The sequence below is a fragment of the Pempheris klunzingeri genome, chromosome 13, assembly GCF_042242105.1.
Source record: "Pempheris klunzingeri isolate RE-2024b chromosome 13, fPemKlu1.hap1, whole genome shotgun sequence".
In the NCBI taxonomy this organism is placed as follows: domain Eukaryota; kingdom Metazoa; phylum Chordata; class Actinopteri; order Acropomatiformes; family Pempheridae; genus Pempheris; species Pempheris klunzingeri.
In genome coordinates, this window is record NC_092024.1 from 18575498 (window position 1) to 18595191 (window position 19694).

Below are 19694 nucleotides of genomic sequence, written 5' to 3' on the forward strand. Positions count from 1 at the left end.
CAATATATCCTGCTATACATGACCTTAAAGCAGCTCTTCCTTTCCATCAATTGTCCATTTTGTCAAAAGCAAGACAATAGCTCCCCCTTTAGTTCGATATGGATGAATACAATCTGTATGTAATGTAATAATCCAGTTTTTGATATTTTTGCTGTGAAATCTTTTTGACAGATCCCCTACAGCAGAGAGTCCCAATTAAAAGAGTCAGCTTTGCCTCGTGCCAAAGCTTTCAGAGCTGTGAAAACAACACAACAGGCGAGTCACTAATGAAGTCTGCAACAGAGAACTCACGTCCAGGACTTGTATACAAGTCAGTCAGTCAAAAATAATGTTTGTGTGACTTGATAGACTACACCCATCATGAGTATTTTATTCAAACTGCAATGTGATGGTGCTGCCTCTTCAGCTCAATAATAAAATAAGACAAGATAAGACTATATATTCACAGGTACTGTTCCTTAATAAAAATAATTGGATAATCCCAGTGTTTTCCTATTGTTAACACAGAAATACACCTATGCACAGTTAGGTGTAGAGGAAAGCTCTAACAACAGCCCCTTTATTGCTGTTCCTCCAATAGCGTCTCTGGATCCAAACACAACCCCTAGTGAGCGAATAAATGAGGGAGTACAATCAAAGATATGGAACGGTTTCTGCCAGGAAACAGGCCTAATTGATTTCCTCTGTGTCTTTGTCTCTTCTGTGCATTTATCTGCTACATGGAGGAGAGAAAGAGGATGGGAGAAGAAGAGAAACTGGGAGGAAGAAAGAGAGGCCATCAAGGGTCATCCTTAGGGACTGAAAGCAGAGTTTCTGCAGACGCTCTGAGTCTCGAGCCAATCCATCTCCACAGACTGAGAGTCAACAGAGAGAACACCTGCACCTCGCTCTACTGTAGTGTTCTGCCTGCACGCTCGCCTGAATGTCTTCATGACTGCACCAACATCTGGCAGAGGAGCAAGTGGATTCAAAAAGAACATCTGCACAGCAGCAAGCAGCCAAGTAAGAAAACAGTCCAAACGAAAGTAGTAACAGTTCCTAAAAACAAGGCTACATTGTTGACCACCTATTTTCCTTTAATGAAGACCACATTAAGTATTGACATTGTTCTCCTCCCAGTTTATTGGGGAACATTACAACAGCTTAAAACAGAGCTCACTGTGTGATATTTAACATATTGTGCAGGGATGTGCTGTGGTAGACTGCAATACAGTACATTTTCATTTCTCCAAAGGAATGTCACTTAGGAAGGTGAGAATCAGGCCAATACAGTGAGCAATGTATTATAGTCTAAACAGCATGCAGCAATATTCAGTCGGGTAATGGCTGTGTGTTTATGTGTGTGTTTATGCAGAAATGTCACACATAGCAGCAAGCAGCATACTGCGTATTGGGGAATAAATATATAATATGCAAAAAAAATATTAATTGCATAATAATGCAATTTCACTTCTATAACGTAACATTACTGTATAGTTCACATCAAAACACTTTTTGGTGTTGCTCGCACTATGCACACTGCCATTTAAAAACATTCTCAAATCTATTATATATTAGTGTGAATGACAAGTGTTGTTCTTACACACACACACACACACACGCACACACACACAAAAGCCCCAGGACACAATACAGGATCCCTCCATTGCAGTACAGATCTAACATTGAGGCTGCACACTTGAGCAGGAGTGCGTACACTAAGTACACGGGATTGGCTACCAGTGGTCATGTGACTGCAGACTGTAGTCCCTTGTGTTAGAAAACAGTAATTGAGGCCTCCATATGGTATAGATCAGATGTAACCTTCACCACAGCATTCCTCCAGCACTAAGTCTCCATGCTTGTGCCCACAATGAAAACTGAGCTAATCAAACAACTATCTTCAAAAGAAATACAATACAATTCAAACACAATATACTCCCTCTCTTGTCATACTCCTATTAGACGCTTAACAGTCTTTTTGCGGAAAACAAAAGCTGCACTCGCAAAATAATCATGTAATACTCAAGAAGCCATGTTTGTGGTTGGTGTTAATCAAGAAAACAGTGCTGCAAGTCTTTGTTGTAGCACAAAACATGCCAAATTTCAATGCCAGGGTATGAAAACTACAAAATCCTACCCACTTTCGATTTGCCCACAGACATGCAGGTTCATACATTGAACTAAGTAGGTGGTTGTACTGAGCTTGATGGTCCTACACCTCCCTGTGATGCTGCCAGAATCAGGTGTATGTGTATCCCATAATAACACATCATCAGTCACTGTGCTGCCCTCATTGCACACTGTGGACACAATGTTGTGCAAGTATTTGCTTTACAGTTACGCTCTGACAAAATATGAGCTAGAATATGTGTGAATGTGGGCTATATTGAACATCGATCTGATCAGGAAACCTCAACACACCGTTCTTTCTATTTGGAAAAAAGGAAATTATTAGACAGGAAAATATACAAAATGAAAAACAAAATTTGATTTGGCCTTATCTCAGAGCAGACTGTCATGATGAGAGAAAAAGAAATTGAATAGATTCTACCATTATATCATGCTGTATTTATTAGACAGGAATACCTTGAATTAAATTTCATTTTGATAGACCAACTATGTAAACATTAAAATAAAAATGTAAAACAATTAAGCCACATACCCTACATTAGCAGTAATGCAATCTTTGTTATTCGGGTTTCTTCATAGTGGTTAGGGATAAACCTTTGGCTTTAGTAACCGTTCTTGCATACTATATTTAAATGTAACTAAGCCTTTTCCTCTTTGCCAATAACCCCATGGGGCCCTCCCTTGGTGGTACATGGACCTCACTTGACACCACTAAGCCAAGGAATTTGGGATCACAGCTTTGGTTTTAGGGATGCTTGCATTTCCACAACACCAAGTTCCAGGGATGTTTATGATATACATTCACAATGGGGTCCAAAAGTCTGAGACCACATTGAAAATCTCTAATATTTTCACGTAAACCCGGTAATAATCAGAGTCTTTGAAGATTCAGAGACAGTTAAAAACACAAGGTAACAAATTTGTGGCACTGATCAAATGAAGCAGATCAAATCCACCTGAGTGCCACCTGAACACATGCTTCAGTGAAGGGGATACAATCCAAGGAAGTCTGACCTTCTGTACAAATGACTTAAGTTGGTCAATGCCCCCAAATTTGTCTATATTTGATTGCTGGATATGGTACAAAAACTTAAATATATTATCTTCATTGTACTTGTCATAACATCTTGTGTCCCTGAAACCCCAAACCTTTTGATTATTTCCAGGTTTTTCCATGTGGTCTCAGAATTTTATGTATATCTAAGAACTGTGGGATTTCTTCACATTTTATGAGGGTAGAATGGGACTAAAACAAAGTGTTTCAGTATCAAACTTCAACTGTGCACAAATTAGATATCACCTTAAAATATCGCGATAGTTGAGGTGTTCGAACCATAGATCGAATCATTCGAATCATATAATAAGTGTAGGATTCGAACCCTTGTGACCACACCACTTCATGATGTTTGCTCTTGTTTTTAAACTAGTTTCTGTGTTTAAATCAACTCAGTTTGGAGACACATCCTCTCTATCTACATAAAAACGGGGATTTCCCTCTCCAATTATCATTTAAACTAGAAACCAGCTAATTAATCACACAGGTAACGGTAACTAAGTAACTAACGAATAACGGTTGGTGCTGGACGAGCCAGTGACGTCACTCCGACGTGGGGCCGCAGCACAGATTGTGGTCGTAGCTTTATGCTGTAAAAATGTTATTAGGTGAGGTTTGTGACATTTATCTGGTAATTAAATCAGTCATTTTCTCCCATTCCCATTTCTCCCCGAACACCGTCGCCAAACTTCGCCGTTTGGAAAATGCAGTGCACTGTCTCTTTAAGGTCTCTCCGCTAGCCTGTTTCGTATTGATCAATCCACCATTTTCCAACACAGAGCGGCGGCAGTGCTAACACAGCTCCGGCTGCGAGAGACAGAAGAGAGCCACCCCTCTACCTGGAGAGGAAGCCAGGGACCGGGGGCAGTCATGGCAGCGAACATGTACCGGGTTGGAGGTAAGGTGTAGGGGGGAACATTTTAGAACCTTCCGGGAGTGTTTTTGTGGCGGACTCGCCATGATTCGCCGCGGGTCTTCCATGTATTTACAGAGCGTGGTCCGTCTTTCCTTCCCTTCTATTATTTCCCTAAAGCTAAAGAGCCTTGTGAAGCCTTGTGCTTCACAGATGATGATGATGGTGACTGTGTGAAGAGGAGGATGGTGATGAAGAGTACTGGTTCGCTTACTGAACCGCTGCTGGATTCCCTCGTTTCTTTTGTGTTTGTTCTAACTTACCATGATCCCCAAAACAACTACTTTAATGTGCCGATGCACATAAAGTAACATGCATTGTGTTTCCATATATTTAGGCTAACATTAAGAACATATTCTGAAAGTTTTGCGTGCCATTCAAGTATTGCCAGGCTACTCTTTTATAACGATGGCTAACATTACTAGTTATTCACTGACCTGCAGGGAAGCTGCAAGTAGATGCCTTCACAGAAAAAGTGCAGAAAAAGGAACTGAATTGAAAAAGTTAAAGGCTACCTCTCAACTACAAGAGCTGAGATGGGGAAAATTGGAATGAAAATATCATTGCATGCTTAATGGTGCATTTTCACATCAGCAATCAGGGTTATTTTTTTTTCTTAATTTGTGTAGGTGAGTACATTTGATACCTAATTAAAATTACTGTTTTCTCCTCCCACTAATTTTCTGCTCATGTTGCTCAGTTTCACATCCTGCAGGTACTGTGTCCAAATAAACACATGTACTGTTACTGCAATCATAGTATAGTTTTGATAAGGCTGTGGTTTTGGTTTTTTTGGGGGACATCACCAGATTTAAGAGGTTGGAACAGAGCAACAGCAAAGACAGGACAACAATCAGATGCTTTACACACAAAATATTATTTTTGCAGAATTTTGACTTAACGTGACATTTTATTAGGTTACTGACAAAATGTTTCAAATTTCAGTGTGAATAGGAGTCTGAACAGTCATATAAAGGTGTACCATTACAGGTATATTGTACTTAATATGGCAGGTGTAACTATTAAGAGGATCCTTCCTGTATGTCGTTGTGAGCTGGTCAGTTTCCTCTTCCATCAAGCAAATAAATCCATTCATGTTTTTTTTTTTTTTATTGTAGTGCAAAATTCTCCCTGATACGGTTATGATTGGGTAGCCAACTTGTGTAGATCTGTCTGTATATGTCAAAGGGAGAAGGAGGGACAGGGATTTTCTGACTGATTACATTTTCAAGATATATTTACATGTGATGAGTGGCAACTGTCTTTGGAAAGAGGAACACTGTTACTCTCTTATGGCACCAGCATTAAAATAGCTTGTAACGAACGTCATAGCCCCCTTATTTAGTCAAATGAAACAAGGCCTACCTGAGTGAGAACAGGATTATGTCCAGAGCAGGGCAGAAAGTTAACACTTTGTAAGCCAAATGTTGGTGAACGTAGTACATCTCTTCACTCTGTCCTCCTCATGTGTTGAGAAGCGAAGCAGTCAAGATCGTATGTCTTTGTCTTTTCCTTGCCTGTCTGCCTATCTTGTAGCTCTAAGATGGTTTAATTTGGCCCCCACATTGTAGCACTCACATTAATACCCAATAAACTATGAGCCTATACCCAGGCTGCCGTGTCTGTCCAAAACCCTAAGATCATAAATCAACTTACAACTGGTCCTGGTCATAGTGCTATAAATAGATTTAAAAAAAACAGTGGATGACACCGTTAACTCACTTGATATAAAGCAACATTGTGTTGCACTCTTTGATCTTTGAAGATTTTTGATACTGTTGATCACAACATTTTGTTAAATAAGCTGCTTTCTGATGGTTTTGATGTTTAAACCTAGCTCAAATTATTTTTCTATTATAGAGTTTAAGCTGTTGTTGCTGTTCGTTTCAAATCCAGTCCCCAAATGGTTGATGAAGGTGTCCCTCAAGGATGAATATTAGGCCCATTTCTATTTACTGTGTACATATAGGTTTTACTTGTTGTGGCTGTGTGTGTTTTATGTTTGTTTTTAAGTGAATTGTTTTTTTTATTTTTTTTGTTGTTACCTTGTGGAAATGTCATTTATTCTCAGGTTTCTTCTGCTAGGGAAATATTTATCGTAGTGTGATTTCCTGAATAATTGCCCTTAACTGTTACCATTAAACTGTTTTCTATCATATTAACCATACAACTTATTGTCTGCCCTTGTTAGGCAAAATTGCAACATTACAGGAATAACCTAAACTTATCTGAAACAACAAAGCATAAAAGTCCAATTACTGCATAAACATACAATAGCATTGAAATTGTTTCTCCACAGTACAAATAATAATGTAGATCAAAAACAAGCACAATTGAGGCCAAAAATAAGCCTCATAATTGAGTGAAGTTTCTCCTGAGACCAATTCAACTCAACATCAGAACAAAGCAGAACCCTTAGAAAGATGGCCGCTACTTTGCAAGACAATGCTGGATCGTCTTGGAAAAGCAGCGACTTCCCTTGTGACTGAACTGTGGACAAAAGCTGGCTCCATAGGCCCCGATGTCTTTGTTTTTACCGTGCAGGCCACACGCCACTCTTCCTGTGCCTGCAGCGCTTCTTCCTACTGCTTTCCTCCATATCTGTGAAAATGCTGGTGACAAAGTATAGGCCGCATCATAAGTCTTATCATCTTAATGGTGGGAAAGGAATAGCAGCTAGTCCAGACTTACTGCTAAAAAAAGTCTCCCATGCAACAAAGAGAAAATAGTTTTTGTGAATGCTTTAAAGGATAAGTTCACAATTTTGTGAGTTGGCCTTAAATGTGACCATATGGACATTGAAACAGGTTTTGCTTGCTGTTCATACAGGCCATTAAAAGTTCCTAATGCACGTCATGTGTAAGTGATGGGGGGACAAAATACACAGTCCTTGTTCTGTGCAAAAATGGATTCCTGAATTTATCTTAAGCGTCAGGCGTCTTAGTGGACATTCAGACTGAAATCAGCCCTGTGTTAAAACAGTGCAGGGGACGGTGTTGGTGGGGGTTTGCTGCTCAAGGGAATGTTGAGACATGAAATACAATCCAGAAAGTCCAGTTTGAGTAAAAGATCTGTTAATTTTAAGGCTTCTCTTGCAGTACTTTCAGACAGGATTCTACAACTGGAAAGTTATCACGGGGGCGATTTCTTAATCTCGTTGTCAGATAGTTTGGTCTAACAGTAGAACTAAGGCATATGCAGTATAAAGTAATCCGTCATGAATGCGTGCTTGCATGTATTAGATTGACTAACTCGGCACCCTGCAATATGACATCACATCGTAGCAAACATTGAGCCAGGTTCAACTTTTGTTGTTGGGCTGGAGCCCTTCTGTGTCGGCACCTCCACTGCCTGGCCGAACTAAAGATTTGTGAAGCTCTCCTTTAAATAGTGGAGTGTTTTTACTAACTTTAAAAATGACAAACTTTGTTGTCATTTTTGGTTGTTTGCATTCTCTTTTTTGGCTGGTGAGAATTTTCTCTGTGCTGCCAGTTATGAGTCAGAACCTGCTTAAAGGTGTTGTAGTGTTTACTAATTTACAAACTGACTAACTTTGACAGCACCCACACTTTGTTTGGCTGGCAGCGGGTGTTAATTTCCCACATTGGCAGTTGTCTCTCTCGCAGGTCTGGTGGGTGTACTCTCAGAGTGAAGTTCTGAGACTTGCTTGCCGCCATCCTGCCAAATTCAGGACGGTCAGTTGGAGAAATGCATGGCAGCTCTTAGATTCATTCAACAAAGTGTCACCATCATCACATTTTTTGGAGGCCAAACTGCACGTACATCCATCACAATAAACAATGTTTTCTACAAGCTATCTGCCTTGTGGCGCCTTTATGGCACCTCAACTATTTAGAATTCAAGATCTGGTTTTCGAAACTGCCCTAAAATAGTTGTTTTGAGAGGGACGCTTTGTGTAAAATCCACACACGTTGCTGATTAATCACATTTGAATACGAACAAGCTGCAGTGGTGGCTGTAACACAAGTGCACCACAGATGCATGATGGTAGTTAAGTTGCCACAACTGATTATAAGATTAAAATCCCTCTACTTAAACATCACCAAACAGATTAACTTTAATTTTTGAAAATGGCATATTTTATGTTTTTAATTTCTTGCGTTCGATGTGAATTATCTCCAAGGTCAATAAGTAAAACACATTCATCTATTGTCTGAAAGTAGATGTTCACCTTCTTCATCCAGGCATGTCGACAGGACCTGGATGGATGGATAGAAGGGTTCTTATCTTATCTTGGACATCTTCTCCCAGATGTGTGCAGCTGTCTCTAGGTCGACCATGCTAGTTAGAGTGAGAGTCATATCAACGTGCGAAAACGAGGTGTGAGATTGATTCAGAAGATTAAATTTACCTGCTATTACCATAGAAACCTCCACTCACACCACGACAGTCTGAGCCATAATGCCTCCCTGCCCACGACGACAGACACACCTCTCTGTGATGTTTGTGTGTGAGTAAGCATCGGATGGGGTGTAGGGGTATGTGTGCGTGGACAAGTGTGGGCGGATGCTCACGTTCTCCGTCTCCTGCTTCTCCATCTCCCTTCATAGCTCAAGGCTCGACCTTTTCATGGCTGTCATGTAGTAATGTCGTTTCTGTATTGGCACCTGTAGGGAAACTTTTCAGAGCAAACATATTTCTAGTATTTTGTGAGTTGGTCAGACTCTTCTAGTGATGGTTCCAGTTTTTTGTCTATGCCTGCTAGAACTGGAAGCTCTCCCATTAGGCTTTGCTGCAGGCACACTGTATACTGTGTGGCACCAAAAGGCAGGGAATACTGCTCAATGGAGAGCCAAAGCAGGAACTGTCTTTACTCTCTTACCGTGTGATCACCAGTCGTTGTCAGATAGTTTGGTTGATGCTGTAGTAGAGCTGTTTCTTTAGGATGTATGAGATATTATACACTAAAGTGCTGATTTACACCTTTTTGTCTTGTAACTCCTTGTAGCCAGTTCTACTCACAGCCCGTTGCCACAGATGTCTACATTTGTCTACAGTTAAAACAAAGAGTGGTGTCACCTCCTTAGAGTTTGAGTTCAATCGCTTTTAGAGTCCTGAAGTAATAAAACAGCATTTCTCTTAAAACAAAATTAAAAAAACAATTTTACGTAACAGAAATGTTTAGTTAATCATCTTGCAAATCCTCAGTTTTCTCTTGCAAAGGTGGTGTTAGATGCGATGGTTTAGTGTAAGACAACCTTTTTAACTTATTAAACAACCAGAGTCTGACGGAAACAATCATTCAGGCAACATGGAAGTGTTCGGCTAGATAGTATAATACTTCCTGCATTTAGAGGAAAGATGTTTTTATCGTCTCTGTTAAGCATTGTTAATAATAATAATTCTTTTTTCAGCATATGTGTCTCAATTGGGGTTTTTACACAGCCTCTTGCCTGTCTACAGTCAGCTCTGTGAGTTAGAAACACACCAATCAGACATCAGTTTGTAAGGCTGGGGTAGAGACGCAGCAGCAAAAGAAAAGCCCAGATTTCTGGGTCGAAAGGAGAAACGCCTACTTTTAAACATTTTGAAAGACTTCACTATCAACAGGTTTTTGCATATGCCTAAATGTCACAATGCCGACCTTTTCCGGAAGGTGGATGAAGGAATGAAAGCGAGAGGCTGTGTTCACATGGGCGAATAGGCTGGGAAAACTTATTTTGATGCAAAGAAGCAGAAACGGCTATATGACATTTTCAACTGAGTACGCACTGCTGCATGTAAAATGTGGATTATTCATTTTCATGAATCAGGAGGAGTATTGTCTTTTTTGGAATAAGGGTGAAAACTGGAATATGTTGTGCATGTGAACGTAGTCATTGTCTCTCATGTCAGATTTTCGATCCCATTTTAACTTTAACTATCTTAACGTTTCTGGTCGGCTGTGTACTTCTTCGGCTGTCTGATATTCTCCAGTCTCTCTTTCCGTTCATGTATCTCTCTCTCCATCAGTTATCTCATGTTTTCCCCTCTCTCATCACTGCATCTGTCTGTCTGTCTGTCGGTCTCCCTCTCTGGCCTGGTTTGAATCCGCCCAGCAGACTCTCTCTTTTGGGGCTCGGTAAAATGCCTTCATTGGCTCACGCAAAATTCGACTGCACTGTGACATCACAGGTGTCGGATCCTGCTGATTGGCTGACTCTGGGAGCGGGGGATGGAGTGTGTGTGTGTGTGTGCGTGGGGGGGTGGGGGGGTACGCGGATTGAGGCGGCGGGAGGGCTGATGGGAAACGGAGAGACTGAGTGACGCTGCTCAGTGCCTACAGGCCCTCTCTCTCTCTTTCTCTCTGTTGCTCTCATTTTGAGTTCCTCTCCAGCTCGCTCTCTACCAGGCTTCAGCTCCTCACATGGTGGAAACTCCAACACTCAAACAAGCCACTCTTGACTGTCACTTATCCGCTTTCCTCCCATATCCGCTTTTTCTTGCTGGAGGCAGCAGGAGGGAACACGGTTTGAACTTAATTAACTTAATTTTTCGAGCCAGGAAAATAAACGTAGACGACAAGCTCTGCCCAATAGCCCACCTTCACTCTCTAAATGTACTGGGAGAAATGTGCCGTCACTGACCAAAAAAAAATAGAGAAGTGTCTTACTGTGTGGCGGCGATTCACACCCAACCCCACACCAAAACTGAAAACTCGACATGTGGCTCAGCTTCAGTTTGAAATGGTCATGACGCAATTTGGCTCTCTATTAATGGGTCCCTTAGAGCTGGCGAAGAGTTGAAGGCCGCAATTAGTCACCAGTGTTTCTCTTTGGGGTTTGTCAAGAGACCCGTCCGTGTTTTTGAGCGTGAAACAACTTTTTGATCAGGGTTCCTTTGAACATTGACTGTTTTATTTACCTTTATTTGTCCGTGTGATGTTCTCTCTTTCAGCAGGCATACTTGAGCTGTAGAAACTTACTAAGGACAGCAACTAAATTATTAATTTCATTAGCGATTAATCTGTTGATTAGTTTTATTCGCTTAATCGATTATTTGTTTGGGCTATAAAAAGTCCAGTTTCTCAGGTGACGTCTCCAAATATCTCGGTTTGGGCGATGAACAGTCCAAAACTCAAATATTGAATTTACAATTATTCGATATTCAGAATAGCATTTTGTCAATTACGTCTAATTGTGTCAGCTCTACTGGTCAGAGGCATTTTATAAACTAAAAAAATTACTCCGATCACCTTAAACTCTGGTAAAAAATGTTAAGGGTTTCAGACATCTAACAGATTAAACAATGAATCTAAAAATAACAGATTAACTGATAATGGAAATGATCCATAGCTGCTGCAACCCAAATTTACAAAAAGGAGACCAGTACAGTTCAGGGCACATTGATTTCTCTCTACCAATCATCTTTTGGACTTTTCAATACAACGTTTGATCTATAAAAAGGAAGAAATAGTGAAAAATAAGTTTGAATAGAGAGTCCCAACGTGACGTTTACAAATTGCTAGTTTTTGCAGGACCAAACTCCATAACCCAAAGATACTCGTTTTACCATTCGACATGCTGTAAGTGTCATGTGCTTGACATTTTCAGTAACTGATCATCAACATACGAGCCAATTAATTTTCTTGTGATTGTGTCAATTAATCAACAAATTGCTTCAACTCCAAACAAGTTTGTTGCTCCAGAAGGCCCGTGGCTCTTCACTAATGGGAGAGAGTGTCCCTCACTTCCTCAGTCCACAGTTTCACAGCCCAGTCTGGTGATCGGAGCTCTAACCTCTGACCTCCAGCACTAACCCCCTCCACCCCTGTGTTTAAAAAAAAAAACAAAAAAAAAAAAACGTGCAAGTCAGATGTCTTCATTCTCTGTCTCAGTGCTGCTCAATTTCAAGTTGGCCTAGTTGATATTCAGGAGCAGGACGAAGATGTCACAGTGGCAGTGGAGTCTAGTAACAAGCTGTTTCGTGGCGAAGAGCAGACAGACACGATGTGACAATCTCTCCCCGTCTCGTAGCGATATTGAGTAGTGAATATGTGTCAGTGGCTGCCAGAAGAAGCTGTTACAGAAATTACACTCAACATGCTTTCTGAACTACTGCTGCTGGTTTGGATAACCCACAAGAGGAAGTGTTAAGTCCTTACATCTTTTTATACAGATGATCACTTAGTGGTGTTACATACATACAGAATGGCAGGAAATATTTAATTGAATTCATCATTTACTGTACAAATTTACTGTCAGCTTTTAGCTACTTTAATCAGAGATGACTTACATTCGTGGTTCCTTCTGTAAAGCTCAAAAGAAAGATTGTTCTATGTCCAACTACATGAATTTGCCTTTATGTTTCATTCTTGGTAAATTTTCCATTACCACAAATTAGAAAAGAACATTTTTTCACAATGTTGTGAGTTGAAAGTATATCTTTCCATACATTTGTATATGAAAGGTAAAAAAAAAACAAGGAGCCATAGTCTTGAGACTGAAAACTGAAACAATCAAAATCTGTTTTGTTGTCGTACTTAAAAAAAAAAAAAAAACATTTAATCAATTTCATGTCATGTGAAATGTGTTTTTCGGGGCTTTTGGGTGGTTGGTCGGGCAAAACAAGACCTCTGAAGACATCACCTTGTGTTCTCAGAAATTGAACATTTTTTTTAATTCTTTTCTGACATTTTACTGTCAAAATGTTTTTCAAAGAACCAAGAAAATAATAGATTGTTACTTGCAGTCCTTGAGATCAATTGATAAGACACTTATCTCAGAACTTAAAGTATTCACTATACAATATTATAAAACAAGAAAACCTGCACATAGCTGGAAACAGAATGTTTGGGGTATCACGTCAATTGATTTTCTGTCAGTTCATGAATTAATTAGTTTATTTGTTTTAGAAGGATTTATCTCATTCAAGCATGTTACAATGTCTGTATCCAGGATCTATCTATGCCAAATAGACAAAAAACAAACAGCAAAGTGTTCCAAAATACAAGGTATGTTACATATTAGGGCTGCAACTTATGGTTGTTTTCATTGTTGATTAATATATCGAATATTGTCTCAATTAGTCGATTTGTTCTTTGTATAACGTCAGAAAATAGTTAATGTCTTTTGTCCACAACCCAACAAACCAGAAAATATTCACATTTGAGAAGCTCGAACCAGAGAATTTCTTTTTCAAACCGATTAATCGCTATTGAAAATAGTTTGCAATTAATTCAATAGTTGACAACTAATCGATTAATCGTTTGAGCTCTAATAGTTGGTTTAACAGTGTTCAAGTGTTTGTAGGTGGATTTTTCCTTTTAATTCTGGCAGTTGCAATAATGCAGGATAGATTTGGATGTCAGTGCACATCCTGGGGGTGCTAGCGTGAAGAGTACATGCCTAAACCAGTTAGCGTTGGAGATGGGATGCAGGAAATAAAAGCAGGAGTCAGTGTGTAGTGCTGTTATGCTGGTGGAATTTCGGGCGATCTCTGGCCTAGGCGGTCAAGAAGATGCGGGGCCTGGGGGAGTGTGGGGGATGTTCAGGGTGAAGGGAGGATAGCTCCATCTCCAGGCAGCCTTCCAAGTGTGGGGTATAATCTGACAGGACTCAGCCAAGACACATGCAGGGCTAAGACCAGGCACCCTACCAAGACTGGGGCCTGTGGGGACATCCTGGTGAGAGCTAAGCCTCCAATGGGCCTGGAGCAGTGCCAGGAACCACAAGCGCGCGCGCACGCACTCACTCACACACACACACACACACACACACACACGCACACATGCACACATGCGCGCACGCACACGCGCACTTGAATGCATAGTAAAGTCACACATGCGTGGTAAAGCTTGTGCAATCTCTTATCTCTTTATATACACCCACACAAATGGAGATGCACTGTGCATGCAAACAACAACACACATGGGAGGGGAGGGGAGGGGATGGGATGTGAGGGGGGTGGCTAACGGAGCAATAAGACAAAGAAAGCATGAGGAAATACGAGTCTGAAAGGAAGGTTTGGAGAGCCAGAGTTGTGTGAGTGTGTGCGCATGTGACAGCGACAGTGTGTGTGTGTGTGTTAACGTCTCATTCAGTCAGACCTCCCAACTACGACTGAATCTCCTGTGTATGAAATTAACCTAATGGAGTTAAACCATTTGGTGGATGTCTGTGTTGCACTTTCCTGTTGACTAATTAAACTCTCATAGTGGCGTCCAACTGGAAATCACCCTGAACATTTGGATGACCTCGCAATGCTGACTGACATTTCTCTTTTCTTTCTTTTCCTTTCTGTTTCCACTCCCTCTTTCTCTTTCTGTTTCTCTTCCTCTTCCTCCTCCATGCTGTTCCTCTGCAGATTATGTTTACTTTGAGAACTCGTCCAGTAACCCACTGCTCATCAGGAGGATAGAGGAGTTGAACAAGGTGAGTGCGTGCATGGCTGAGGTTTAATCCATACCATTGAATGAAGCACAGATCTGATTGCTGTACTGTACATCGAATTTCATGCCTGTCTGTGCCAACCCTATAAACCCACTCTTCGTCACCCTAATTTTTCAGAGATTGACTCAATATCTCTAAACCGCCTTTGTGTCTTCTTAACTGTGTCCCTAGGGCATAAAAGATCAAAAAGTTTCTGGAGAATGCTTTTAATTGTAAAACATCCTTGGTATTTAGGGTTTTCATAAAGCTGAATTTTGAAAATAATTGGAGGCTACTTTATACTAGAAAGCAGTAAAAACAATATGTTATTAATATATCACAAGCATGACGATAATGTTGCTCTGGATGGTAAATGCCAGCCTGCCATCTCGTACACCGTTCAGTAAAAGTAGCAGAAAAAGAGCCCTGTCTCTGTAGACTAGTTACAGGTGCCCGCTGTCTGTCCCCTGTCCCAGGCCTGTGCTGGATAATATGGAGGCTGTTTAATGTGATTGACACAGAGCTCAGAGTGAACCCTCTGCTCTGCCTGTCACTGTCACTCTCTCTGCTCCTCAGGGATCCTTTGGTTTCTCCTCCATAAGGTTGCAGATGCACGTCTAGAAAGTATAGAACAGTGTGAGAAAATCTTGACAATCCACAGCTGCTCAAAACCATAGAAAAACACAGAAATTTAGAGAATTTGGTTTATGTGGCTAATATTAAAGCCTTTTGTAGATAATGTCAATAATCTAAATTGTACAAACGGCAACGTACAAATCAAAGTCTTCTACTTGGTGTCACGAATTTAAGGAAAACAAATATGCAGAAAAGAATGCTATTTCTTTAGGGCTTTCTTCCATTGTTGAATACCCTGCCTATTATTCCCTTGATTACTCTTTTGGTTCATAAAGTGAAAGAAAATTGGTGAAAAACGCACATCACAATTTCTTAAAGCACAAGATCATAGTATCAGATTACTTGTTTCTATTTGAAGTGTGACGTTAACATACTCGCAATCAATCAGGCAAACGCTTGCAGAAAAGTCATCATGTTTTGCTGCTGCATGCTTAAACCATATGTTGCTGCATCCCTTTGATCATACCAGATATGCCTTTACCCTTTCATGGCTTCTTGCACACATACTCATGTGCCTACATGTCTGTTTGCCCCCACCAATTCATCTCCTATTGACCTCTGTTATGTTCTGTATTTATTTGAGCTGCAGATCAAGCTAGGTTTACAGTTTAAACTTGCATAGAGCTATAGATATAATATACTGGAAATACTGAAGGCATTCTTACTCTTAGTTCTGCTTTACTTCATCAGGCTGCTTTCAATCACACTGATATGTCAAAGAATCACCAAAGAGACCTCACAATAACTTACCTACAAAACCTAGCTAAAATGTAATCAAATCAGCTAGGTAGTACCTGTATAAATCGTATCTTGATGCATCCTTATGATCATAGATACGCCTTGTTTTTGGTTTTTCTTGCACCCTCATACTCATGTCATAGTGCTAAGTGTAAAACTGATTCCATTGGTTGGTCTCTTATTATCTTCTGCTTCACTTGGCCTGTAGACCAAGCAAGGTTTGCAGTTTTGCCTGCTCAAGGAAATGATAAAGGTAGTACTTAATATTACATCTTTGCAATAATTGCAGCTGCATCTGTACCTGCCAAAAAAATCTGTCATAGAACAAAAGAGCAAAACTCTTTTCTCTGCATTTCATTAAAAACTTCCTTCATTTGGAGAGAAAATTGTGTTTTTTGTTTGCTCTCAGAAACAATCACAAATTAGGAAATTATGTTTTCATTGTTACTGCAGCATTTGTGAGACACGGAAATGTGGCAGATTGGATTTTAATTATTTCATGATTGGAAAAGTAGAAAGTTTGCAGCGCTAAACTGTCAGCAGAATGTAAAGAAATACAACATACTGACTAGTTGCTTATTCTCCATCTCTTTATCCACCATCCTCTCACATTACACAACACATATGATAGAAATGTGATTGTCAATGATATGTAACACTTCACACAGTTTCTCAACACAACAAGTTATACTCTATTGCTCCATTTTGATTCATATCTGGGGAACAAAGAAAAGATAAAAGCCACTTATCAATTTCTAAATGAGCTTCATTGCTTTTTAGATGTAATTTTACCCAGAAGTGGCTGTTTTGTTTTTCAGACAGCATTTAATAAAACATTGCCCTGCATCTCCTAATTTAAACACAATGTCATCTCAGTGTACCAGTGTAATATTACAGGGAAGAAACGAGTATTAGGACTGCACAGCTCACCCCCAACACGCCACACTGTCCTGATAACTGCAGCACTTATTGTGATTTTGGACACTCGCTGTAGTCTCACACTGCGTTTTCAGCCATAGTTAAGAACTAGCCTCGTCTATGGGTTTTTCATCTGTGTGTGCGTGTGTGGGTGCTCTGTGTGCGGCACCACTTGTTGCCGTGGTAACGCCGATTGTCTCTGGTCTGCAGACAGCCAATGGGAACGTGGAGGCCAAAGTGGTGTGTTTTTACCGGCGCAGGGACATCTCCAGCACACTCATCGCCCTGGCAGACAAGCATGCAAGTGAGTGACCGACCATAACCCAGCCAGCAAACATCAGGCATCAAAAACACGCCAGACAGGATCTGAAACAGTTCTTTTTGGCAGCCCTCTTCAGTTATTTTCCACCACAAAGTTGTAGTGCCTTCAAATCCAATTGAACAAGATTTCCCTGAAATGGAAAATACTACTCTATTTGTTATTTGGCCTCATAGTAAGGCTTGTTTGCACACCAGATTTTATCAAGGGGTGATACAAAATTGAATTGAGTTTGTTCACTGTTGCCAAGCTGAGAGAAACAGTCCAGACTGCAGCCCCTCCTCTGACAGGCCTGATTGCAGACAGCATTCGATCTGTTGGTGTATCAATGTGACGACACCTGTGTGTGTGTGTGTCTGTGCATATGTTCCTCTCCTGTTTAAAGCGTGGGTGTGTAGCGTGCTCTTGAATGTGGTGCTGTTCCCCAGAGCTTGGAGCATATTGTGCAGTATCTGGAACAGCTGGCAGACTTTGAATGGGCTCTACCTAAAGCAGTATCGTGTGGCCTTTTAATGTTGGCGGTACGGAGAGGTTTTTCAGAGAGAGAGCGAGACACTTAAACAATGATTTAAAAAGTGATGATGGGAAAGAAAGAGGGAAATACAGAAACCCAGAGGGATTGAGATAGTGGTTAGTTTAAGATCGTGAAAGAGACGGAGCGGAAGAAACCGCAGGTAACAAAAGTGTGTCACTGAAAGGCCAGAGCCATTCTTTAGTCTCTGGGTCACCTCCTCAGTGGTCAGTTGGAAATGATGCCTTCAAGGCACAGCTCCAGAGTGCCTGAGTTCAAAGAGTAAAGAAGCAGAGAGGGATGCAGGGTTTGTCTCCACCTCAGGATATTTTCTTGCTTTTTTTTTTTAACATGACATAATACCACCACTTTTGATTGTGTGAAAATGTCTATTTTGACTCTATTCGACTAGAGTTCGTCTAGACTTAAAACCGTGTCTGCAAGCCAACCTTTATTTGAATTGGATTTATAATAACTACAACTGTCACAAGGCACTGTGTTACAAGGTGCCTTACAACTGTTACATGGCAAAAGGGACTTGCCAGCTGTGTAGTAGAGAGTTTGAAAGAGACGTGTAAGCCCCTAAATTAATGTCTCATTACACACCCGGCCTTTGTTACGGGCGTGCCTTTTGGTTGGTCTTGGTAAATCCTCTCAATTTCAATATTGATCAAGACATGGGGGGGGGGAGGGGATTTCAGATGCTGTTCAATAAGTCGACTCACACTCTGTACTGACACCATAACACTTTAAGTTTAACAGGCCACATAAGCTACTAAGAATACACTGAATACAGCATAAACATGTTAATTTCCGTAACCTTTCTACAAAGTAAATTGTCCACTTTACATCTGGGCTGAGATGTCGGGTTGTGGTTGGAGAGGGTTAAAAACCCTCTCTACTTGGTGTCCACTGCTGTCTGCCCTCCTGTTTGTATACAAGTAAACCCACTCTGACTTAATATTTACATTAAACATACCCACGAACGTAAAGGCAGACAAAAACAGATCAGGCTCATCAAATCCATGTGAAAGATTTTAGCACAGCAGCGGTTCGATTTGACTCACTCCACCATTCACACCAGCAGCACTATCACGCTAAACTAGCAGCAGAAACATTGCCGTCCTGTAGTTCAGGCTAGAAAAACCAACCACTAGACTTTGACTGGGTGTGGCAGGCTTAATGTTGGGTCTTGGGGTGTGAAAGTGTCAGAGACAGAGAGAGACGGAGCAAGGGAGTGCTACCGAGTGTCCTGTTTGAATGAGTGCACATGTGTTTGTGTAACTGCATGAGCTTGCATGTGTGATGCCTGGGGGTGTATCCGTGGCAGGAGGCGATTGTTTGTTCTGTTGGACCACACAGCATCAGCTTGTCTGTGTGTATGTGTCCCTTATTAAGAAAGTCTATGATAATTCTTGAGCAGCGTTTGCAGTATTTGCTGCTTTATATGTGCAGTGTTGTTGTGCAGTGCTGCTAATTCAACAATATTCTGAACCAAAATATTATAAGAAAACTTTTCGTTGTTTTGGTATATGTGTTTTTTGTTGCATGGCAAGTACACCTGAGTATCTAACTTATCTCAGGTTACTTTTCACTGCTTTTGTTGCATTTTCGGTTAATCACATGCAGATGCAACCCACCCAGCATCATATGATAGTGCTGGCATTGTTTTCTGAGGGGAGTAAAGGTTTTGGCTGTGCTATACCAGCTGCAGTTTTGGTAAGGGGCTTCCAGACATTTGCAATATGTTAAAAAATGCATGGCAGGAATGGCTATGCACCGCATGGGTGTGGGCTGTATCCTGTCTGCATTTCTGTAGCTGCAGCCTCGCTGTATGTGTCTCTCTCTCAGTGTGTGTGTGTGTGTGTGTGCATGCTTGTGTGTGTTCATGTGCTCTTATATATGCATGATGGACTTGAGTTTTTAGCTCTGGGCTCCCTCGCAGGAATTGCTGAAGGGGTACGTTTAATTCAGTTTCGTTATGGATCAGTGGAGAATGGCAGACGAGTGTTTGTGTGTGCGTTTGAGCCTGTGTGTCTTAATGTGTGTCTGCTCTGAGTCATTGATCAAATATTTTGCTTGCAGAGATTCTGAGCACTCCCTCAATGGGGCCTCCAACCCCG

The 19694-nt window shown here is 40.9% G+C and overlaps 1 protein-coding gene across 2 annotated transcripts in view; it reads left to right on the forward strand.

The window, feature by feature from the left end:
- Nucleotides 1–488: 488 nt before the first annotated feature.
- mta1 (metastasis associated 1) overlaps nt 489–19694 on the forward strand; it is a 46191-nt gene continuing 26985 nt past the window's right edge. For both annotated transcript variants that reach the window (XM_070842130.1, XM_070842131.1), the window contains exons 1-4: nt 489–1002; nt 3946–4064; nt 14385–14452; nt 16952–17045. In XM_070842130.1, the coding sequence (XP_070698231.1) occupies nt 4037–4064; nt 14385–14452; nt 16952–17045 (190 nt within the window). In that variant the 5' untranslated portion in view covers nt 489–1002; nt 3946–4036. The remainder of the gene's footprint in view (nt 1003–3945; nt 4065–14384; nt 14453–16951; nt 17046–19694) is intronic.